This window comes from Palaemon carinicauda, chromosome 8 (genome assembly GCF_036898095.1).
Source record: "Palaemon carinicauda isolate YSFRI2023 chromosome 8, ASM3689809v2, whole genome shotgun sequence".
Lineage (NCBI taxonomy): Eukaryota > Metazoa > Arthropoda > Malacostraca > Decapoda > Palaemonidae > Palaemon > Palaemon carinicauda.
In genome coordinates, this window is record NC_090732.1 from 12,609,615 (window position 1) to 12,619,375 (window position 9,761).

At 38.9% G+C, this 9,761-nt stretch overlaps 1 protein-coding gene across 2 annotated transcripts in view; it reads left to right on the forward strand.

Moving 5' to 3' along the window:
- Positions 1–3,957, forward strand: part of LOC137644837 (ankyrin homolog) — a 54,141-nt gene extending 50,184 nt beyond the window's left edge. For both annotated transcript variants that reach the window (XM_068377724.1, XM_068377725.1), the window contains exons 13-14: positions 864–926; positions 2,048–3,957. In XM_068377724.1, coding sequence (XP_068233825.1) covers positions 864–926; positions 2,048–2,148 — 164 coding nt within the window. In that variant the 3' untranslated portion in view covers positions 2,149–3,957. The remainder of the gene's footprint in view (positions 1–863; positions 927–2,047) is intronic.
- Positions 3,958–9,761: the final 5,804 nt, after the last annotated feature.

The window sequence follows — 9,761 nt, forward strand, 5'->3', positions numbered from 1 at the left end:
CTGTTTTCATTCGTTCAATTCCTGGATTTGCTATGTAAGCGATTGTAATTCAACCTTCATGTTCATGATTTCTTATTACCTTAATAAAGAAACCAAACCTATTATTATTAGTAGTAGTAGTAGTAGCAAAGCTACAACCCTAGTTGGAAAAGCAGGATGCTAGTGAAATATAATTAGATATGAACGCTACGAGAGCTTAGAACAATGTTGCTGTTATTTTAACCTAGTGGTCTGTATTATCTCGTTCAGTCATCAGACAAAATCCTCAACCGGACCTTCTCAGTCCAAGGGAAGGATATACCTTATGATGTATCATTTAAAGTCATTTTATGTGGGAATACCTTAACTTGGTAAAATGGTTTGTTTAACGCCATGATCATCAAAGCTGCACTATTCAGGGCCACCCATACTAGATTGGTTTGCTGTGAGTGAACAGAGGAAAATCTCGCTATCAACAATCCGCACTAGCCACCATTGTGATGAAATGGCCAACCAAAGACATGAATTGACATGTCTGAGGCCTTTGTCCTGTAGTGAACTATCTATAAACGGCTGCTTTGGTTGTTATTATTATTATTATTATTATTATTATTACTAGCCAAGCTACAACCCTAGTTGGAAAAGCAAGATGCTATTAGCCCAAGGGCTCCAACATGGAAAAATAGCCCAGTGAGGAAAGGAAATAAGGAAATAAATAAATGATGAGAATAAATTAACAATATATCATTCTGAAAACAGTAACAGCGTCAAAAAGCAGAAAGGCATTTCTTTGCAAAAGTTAACTTGCAAAACCTTGGGAATGATGAATATTTACGTGAAGAACATTGTCCATTTCTGTCCTGATAATTTACGTCTCTTCGCAGGAAAAACCACCAGGACACATATCATATTAGAAGGCTTTGAGACGTTCATTCCTGTATTAAAGGGTGAGTTGGTCAATTCAAAGTTGATTAAATGCGCTGTGAATGCTACGCACGTATATAAATATGTGTGTGTATATTATATATATATATATATATATATATATATATATATATATATATATATGTGTATATATATATATATATATATATATATATATATATATATATATATGTATATATATATATATATATATATATATATATATATATATATATATATATATATATATATATATATACTGTATTTACATATATACTTGTATATATGTATGTGTATATATATGCATATATTTATATATATAAATTTCTATAAATATTATATATATAAAATGTATATATATACACATATATGCATGGATATGTGTGCATATATATATATATATATATATATATATATATATATATATATATATATATATATATATATAAATGTATGGATTGTTTATTTTTGTATAAAAAAAAACCTTAGCATTCATTACAAGACTTTCAAATACAAATTTTTCATGTTTTATTTTTCTCGTCACAATTTTTTTTAAACCTTATTTTTGTTATGTCATTCTTTTTCCAACCCTTCATCGCTTTTTTTGTTCTAAGTATACATCGGAAGTAATTAATCAAAGCAATTTCTTCATTATGTCTTTTATGTGGTCTTAATGTCATCTCTATACTTCAAACAATCTCTCTCTCTCTCTCTCTCTCTCTCTCTCTCTCTCTCTCTCTCTCTCTCTCTCTCTCTCTCTCTCTCTCTCTCTCTCATGTTGTTTCTTATATAATATATATCATCGAATCATATCTGCTTTAGGAATAAATCAAAGGCAACTTATAAAGCAAAGCAAAAGATTTTTATGTAAATGATCTTCTCGAGGCCTTTTCCATAAAAGTTTTTTTCTTCTAGGAATACAATTCTAAGTACAATTCTTTAAATCTAAGAAGACTCATATTATCTTTGTCTCTCCACATTCTTGGAACATTCATGATCAAGTTGTTACTTTCTTTATTTTTTCTTTAATTATTATCTCTGAAAATTTCTTTAAAAAGTAGGAATAGAAAAAGTCAACATTTATCGCATGTTGTAATCATTCTCAGAAGTGAAATTTGATTTTATTGTATACTTCTTTTTGCAGGATATACCAAAAAGGCTTGTACCCTTCGACCACCGTATAGTGTCACACACACACACCAAGGACAGAGAGAAGTGCAAAATACTATTCAAGAGATTGCATGAATGAATGAACGAACTATTTAAGGTGCCAAGTTTATTCAGAGTGAAATTTAAAACTGAACCCCCCAAAATAGCCTGGGACCTGATATTTCAGACATTGCACAGGCTTCCGAGAAGCTCTGGCTCCAAGTTCATTTGGGCTGGCGTGGCTACATGGTCTAAGCAAAAGATACAACTGAGAGCTGATATGGAAATTAATGTACGAAATGCTGTCATGGGAATAACATTTTTTAAACATTTTTAATCACTATGTTTGTTTCAACAGTTTGGGAATGTGTAAAGTTTTGCTCTTTTTATTTTATTCATTTGTTTTTCTGTGCATGCTGTAAGTTTGTCGCAGATAGAGGAGTGGCCTCTTTGTATTGAAATCAGCCTAGGGTTTTCTTCTATCACTATTCGTAGTTGTTATTTTATAACATCTGGCTTTCCAAGAATAGCATAATAATAATGAGAGAGAGAGAGAGAGAGAGAGAGAGAGAGAGAGAGAGAGAGAGAGAGAGAGAGAGAGAGAGAGAGAGAGAGTATATGAAATATAGTGAATCATCCAACAATTATGTGATTTAAATCAAGATTCAAAATCGAAGTGAAGAGTAGAACCTATAATCAACAAATATAAATATTTTATTGTACCTGCGTTCTGTACTTATATATAGCCTGAAGATGGAAAATGTCTGATATTATTATTATTATTATTATTATTATTATTATTATTATTATTATTCCTGACAGGTATTGCTATCTTGTGCAAACTTATTAATGAGAGAGAGAGAGAGAGAGAGAGAGAGAGAGAGAGAGAGAGAGAGAGAGAGAGAGATTGTAATGAAAACAGAAAAAGATGTATATTAACTGGTTATAAAAGATCTAATATTCTTCTCTCTCCACGTCAATTGTATAATGAGAGATGCTTAATGTTAATTTCTTTTCACCAAAAGGCGTCAAAATTCACGTAATTGTAATTCTAAAAGGAAACCAAAAGTTTATTTCTTTACTAGACGCTTATTTCTCAAACTGAGTAAGATGTTTAGATATTCTTCAGTACACAGCAACTATTGAAACTACGAGTATAGTGAACCTCTTAATTTTTTTTATTCATTTATTTAATTTTTTTTTTTTTTGGCATGTGAATTCTTAGCACAGTTAACTGTTGAGACATATCTATTTATTATTTCAGAGCAAAACTGGAAGAGTTACATTATAATTTAAGACAAACATAGACCATCTGGCCTAGACTGAGAGCCCTATACTAACTGGCCTAGACCGATAGCCCAGAGAACGTTTGCCATTTAAAAGGCCGTTTTTGTGCCCTAAACTAATTGGCCTAGACCGATAGCCTTAAACCAACTGGCCTAGACCGACAGCCCTAAGCCAACTGGCCTAGACCTATAGCCCAGAGAAAACTTACTATTTAGAAGGCCGTTATGTGAGTTAGCTTCGTGTGTACATATCAACTCCGCGGCCCATGAAGTATTTTGCTACCGAATTACCCCATTCCATATACCTATTGGCTTTGGCCTCCCATCCCGCTTAAAGTTATGGTTTGACCATTTCACTGCCAGAAGGGTTTGTGCGTCCGTTCAGAAGTGAAATACACTTTATTCTAAAGTATTCGATTTCTAGGTGAAATCTTATAGCACTTAGAGATGTATATCTATTTGCTGTAAAAATTTGTCTTATTTTTATAACTCTTCAAACTGTAATTATGTCATGTATTAGTAATAAAGGAATGACTCTCAATTTTAGTTTTCTGTATAGATGAAAGGTCTTCCAATAGGTTAAATGAGTATTGTTAATAATAAAAATCACAGTACTTCCTTGTATGTGTTTCCTATTTCAATGAACATGATTTAGCTGAACAGTGGTCGCAAACTTACGAAGAGCGAATGTACACAGTGCATCTATAAGAGGAGTTATCTATGATTATGTGTACAACCCTGCTTACAAAGATTAGCCACCAGACTCCAGTCGCTGACTCGCTGCTAGACTTGCTAGTCGAAGAAGGGGAGTAGTAGAGGTTGACACTAGGAGTCACTCGCGGACAACAGCCCAGTCCTGACCTATCAATAAAGTGTTCTAAAATCTAGTGTTTTCCTTGACTTCTTGGAACAGGATCAAGGACTTCTGACGTGGACGTCTCCTGTCGTGCTCGGCTACAATAATAAAGTAAGACCATTTCATTGTTTTCATGCAATTTAAGTTACTAGTTTTCAGATAGGTAAGCAACCTTACCCTAGGGCTGCCTATGTTAAAGAGACTCGGGTGGAATTATTGACCAGGATAACGACATTTTGTTTGTAAAAGTCATAATTCGGAGGGAGAAATCGAGTACCTTGGTGAATTAAAGTAAGTCTAGTGGACAAAATAAAATTAGGCAGCGATAGGCTATAACCAAAGTAGGCCTAGCATAGATAATTACGTAGGAAATCAGTTGGATCAAGATGGGAGAAATAGTAGGTTAGAACATAAAGTACCAGTTAAGGTAATGATCATGAAATTTTTAGATACAGAAAGAAAAGCAGTGAGAATACTCAGGAACCCAATTAAGATTGAGAGGTACTTAAGGCGGTCACAGTTTCCACAGAGAAACTTAGTTGACTATAAGACCAATGAAATAGAAAAAAAAATAGATAGCAGTTTTTAATGAAAAGGAAGGCATAAATGGGTTGATTGATTTTTAACGACTTTTGGACTTTCAAGAGGACACATGTTAGGTTTAAAAGGAGACACCGGGAAAATAGGGGTAGGCCTACTCTGGCCAATCTATAAGGAAATAGTAGGTGAGAAAATGAAGATCAAGATATTAAGGTGAGCAAAATAGAAAGGATGTGAAAAGGGAATAGAGTGAGGATATGGTAAAAGCTAAATGTGTGAAGATTGCGTTCGAGGGGAATGAGATGCCAGAGAAAATAAAATTTGGAAATAGAATATTGGAAGTTATAGCCGTTTATACCAAAGGTCAGTCAACGATTCGAGTTTCTGAAATATGGGCACCATCAAGACAAATTTACATAAAAAATAAATGTATAAAATTTGGAGTAGATCATGTGGCCAAAGAGTGCAGAAAAACCTAGATGAGGACCAATTGAAATGTACAAATTGCTTGGCAAAGCATGTCTTGTTAAAGGGATTGTGAAGTAGCCAGAGAAGCACAAAGAATACAGAGTAAAAAACATTGGCAAATGTACCTTATAGCTAATAGCTTGAAAAGGGACAAAATAAAAACAAATGATAAAAGCTGCCAAACTGAAAGTCCTCCAAAGGTATAGTAAAATTATACAGAGTTATCAATTTGGTACAAAGAATTTTGAACAACAAGGGAACTTCTGCCAACTATTCAATATCAATGGATGCAAATGTTAAAAAGGAAATGCTAGTAACGTTTGGTATAATTGTAGACGATGGGGCATTGGAAAATCTTAGAAAGCATTTAAGCCTTAATGACACATCTTTAACAAAAGATAATGGAGATTAATGTCAAAATTGTCTATAAACCAATGAAACAGTCAGTCTGAGTTAAAACTGATGTTATACAGCGTCAAATCACGTGTATGCTGTGTATGTGAAACTTTTTAGAAGATGATCAACAGGTAAGGTTTGAAGGGACCGTGACAGTGCCCTATCGAGTAGGACAATGCCCTAGAGACTGACCATATACACATGATGATTAGCGCCCAATCCCCCTCTCCGCCAAAGCTAGGACCAAGGGAAAACAAATAAATTGATTTTCTATCCAAGAGAAAGGGTAAAATTACTAGCAGAAGCCTTAGGGAAAAAATTGTGTCAATTGATTTAGAGTAAAAGGAGGAAATTATTGAATGGATTGAAATAGTGAAAAAAACTAACGCATTTCAAGATTGCAACAATTTATTCTCTATGGCTGAGCTAGAAGTGTATCAAAGAGTTGCCGAATGAACGTGTAACATAGATAGAAGTCACAGCCAGTTCATCAAGAATATGTCAATGGGAAAACGCCATCAAACATTAGGTTTCATTAATAAAAGCTGGAGAATTATAAGCTATCCTAAGATATGAAAAAAAAAAAAAAAAAAAGTATGATTTGTCCGGGACTTAAACCTTGAAAACCAGAACTACCAGAATCCCACAGACCAATCGCATTTATATAGTGTTTTGGAAAATAATGGAGAGAATGGTTCAGAAACGGCTATACAGGCTGTTGGGAAATAACGAACAACTAGGGATAAACTAGGATGGATTCAGAAAAACGGAGTATAATAGATCAGTTAGGGTAGATTACGTGGTAATAGTCTCATTAATAAATCGCAAGGCAAAAGTAGTTATTTTCTTGAGCCTACAATATAATTAACCATACAGCTTTGATTTATAAACTCGCACAGATGGCTACAGGGAGATTGGTAGCATGGAATGAATATTTCTGAAAGGGAGTGTGTGGTAAATGCAGAAAATAAATATTTTAACCCTAGAAAAATTAGGTCTGTGGTTTCTCAAGGCTCAGTCCTATGTCCTACGCTATTCAACATCACGATAAGTGACATACCAAACGAAGAACCAGTGAAAAGTTCAAAATTTGCAGATACTTACATACGGCAGATACATTTAAGATGACTGTTTAGAAATTCATGATTATATTGAAAGGTTTTACAAATGGACTCGGAAAGGGGGACTTGGGAAAAATACAGGTAAGACGAAGAAAATGTATTTTATGAACAAGAAAAATATCTTATATACCCGAAATCAAAATCGACAACAATATAATTGAAGGGATGGAAAGATGAAAATTTTATCTAGGATTGGTAAGGGACAGTCCAGGCCTCACTTGGACACATCACATCAACCAGGTAAGAACAATATTCTACCAGACTGGATTTATTGAAGCGGTTTCCTGTACTACCTGGGGAGCATATATGAAAATCTTGCTGATGTTTTATAAGGCGTATATCTTAAGTGAAATTGAATATGGAATTTAAGTATAGTCATCAGAAGCTACGAGTAATTTAAAAATTGGTAAAATACAAAATATCGCTTTACGAATAGCGCTTAGAGCTAAAAGCGCATCACCCATTGTATCACTACTAGTTGAAAGTAATGTGACACTGTAAGGACACCGATCCCTTCGTCGTCCAGAAAATCGACAAACTACTTATTTATTTAAATTCTCTCTTCGCCACACTGTGGTGTCCTATGTATATATATTCCGCTCTACCAGAGCTACATTTTGATATATGTATCGTTTCATGACATGTTTTTGTTAACCCATAATTCATATATTTGTAAGTGTAAGAAAACACATATATTTTGGCGGGCACTTCAATCTGACTTGGCGCCAATGTAATCCTACGTTTCCGTCCGCACCTTGTTATGTATTTCCGTGCGCATTCAAATAAAGTATCAGTTGATCTTGGTGACGCTTGTCTCACTGTCCTTACAACTGGTGACCCCGTTGTTGAAAGTAGCATCAGCGGTTTTGGCTTTGCCATTAACGGACTTATTACGGCTGTGCTACCTTCTACATACTCCGTTACCTTAGGCAAGAACCTGCCTTTGGTTCTCCCACACTTCGGTGAACGTAAGGCAGTAGGATGAGCTTAACCGACATATCAACCTCTCACCTCTTCGCCGACTCGTCGTCTGGCCACGATGTAGGAAGCAACACGCCCATCGCACCCAACGGCCTCGCCTCCACGCCCAAAGTCAAACTGCCGCCCTTTTCTCAACACAACACCGCTTCCTGGCTCCTGAGAGCGGACGTACTCTTCCGCGTCGCTAGACTCAGTGACTCCTGCGCCAAGGCTGACATCGTTCTCACCTCCATACCTGAAGAAGTATTCGACAAGATTTCCCCATGGCTCGACGCCCAGGCCGGCCAAGTTTCATACGACGACCTGAGAACGAAACTCATCGGTATCTACTCCCTCTCCGTCTCAGCAAGGGCACAGAAAGTACTGGACCTCGCCGGCAAGCCCATGGGTGACACCTCTCCTGTCGAGGCGTGGGACGAGCTAACCGGCCTGCTTATGCTCCCCGAAACAGACAGCAACGGCCGACGACGTGAGATTAGCTTATCTCGCGAGATCTTTCTTCGACGCCTACCACAGGACGTACGGGCCCAATTGACAGACGCCGACACGCTCCCGATGAACGAACTCCTGTCGAAGGCTCAGAAGCTCCACGAGGCCTCCAAAGCATCTCGCCTCGGAGCATCATCGTCAACACCCCCTCCGTTCTCCTCCTTCAGCAGCTGCTCTTCCATAGACTCCTCGGCAATGGCCCTCGAGGACGACGAGATCAACATTCTATCAAGAAAGAAACCACCGCAACCGACGCGACCAAACCCTAGGCCTAACCCAGCATGGTGCTTCTACCACCAACAGTTCGGCAGTGACGCCAAGAAATGTAGAGCACCATGCAGTTTCCCTAGAAGACGACGCCAGAAGCATCCACCTGCCACCATCGCGGCCGCAGTTAACCATAACAAGATTGGTTTCTGTATCCTCGATACCATTTCCAACCGTAGACTCATGGTGGACACCGGCGCAATGCAGTCAACGTTTCCTCCTTCGAAGTCCGACCTAGACCGTGGTCCCGACAAAAACGCTCCCTCACTCATCGCCGCCAACGGATCTCCCATACGGTGCTACGGAATCAAGACCCTCAAGATATCTATCATGGGCCGTTCGTATTCTTGGCCCTTCGCTATCGCCGACGTCAATCGCCCCCTCCTCGGTGCGGATTTCCTCGCCCACCATGGACTCCTCGTCGATGTCGCTAACAGACGTCTCATCGACACGGGGACCTGCCAGTCTCGCGCCCTAGAACATGGCCCTGCAACAATGTCCGTATCCGCCGTAACAACGCACCCCTACGCCGACCTCCTACGAGAGTTTCCCGAGGTTTTCAAGCCCGAGCTCCGACACTCGCCAGGTTCCCCGTCCAAGCATGGCATCTACCACCACATCACAACGACAGGACCTCCCACTCACGCCAAATTCCGCCGCCTCCCACCTCAGAAACTGAAGGATGCCAAACACGCCTTCGAGGACATGGAACGCATGGGTATCTGTAAGAAAGCATCGAGCCCCTGGGCATCACCCCTGCACATGGTTAAAAAGCCGGACGGGTCCTGGAGACCTTGAGGCGACTACAGGCACCTCAACCTCATCACAACGCCCGATCACTATCCACTGCCCAACATGCAGGACCTAACGAACGCGTTGCACGGCGCAAGGTTTTTTACCAAGATGGACCTTCTCAAGTCTTACTTTCAGGTCCCCGTATTCCCGGAAGATATCCCGAAAACTGCCATTGTAACGCCGTTCGGATCCTACACCTTCGCATACTCAACCTTCGGTCTACGCAACGCCGGGGCAACCTTCCAACGACTTATGGATAGCATTCTGGGTGACCTACCTTTCTGCGTCTGCTACGTCGACGACATTCTGATATTCTCGAAAACCAAGGAGGAACACCGGGGACACGTCCGCACCGTCCTAAAGCGCCTACAGGAGAACGGCCTAGTCGTACGCTTCGACAAATGTACGTTCGGTGCGGAGTGAGTGGATTTTCTTGGTCACCGTGTATCCTCGCGCGGGGTAAAACCCATGACAACCAAAGTCGACGCCATCAGGAAGTTCCCAATACCT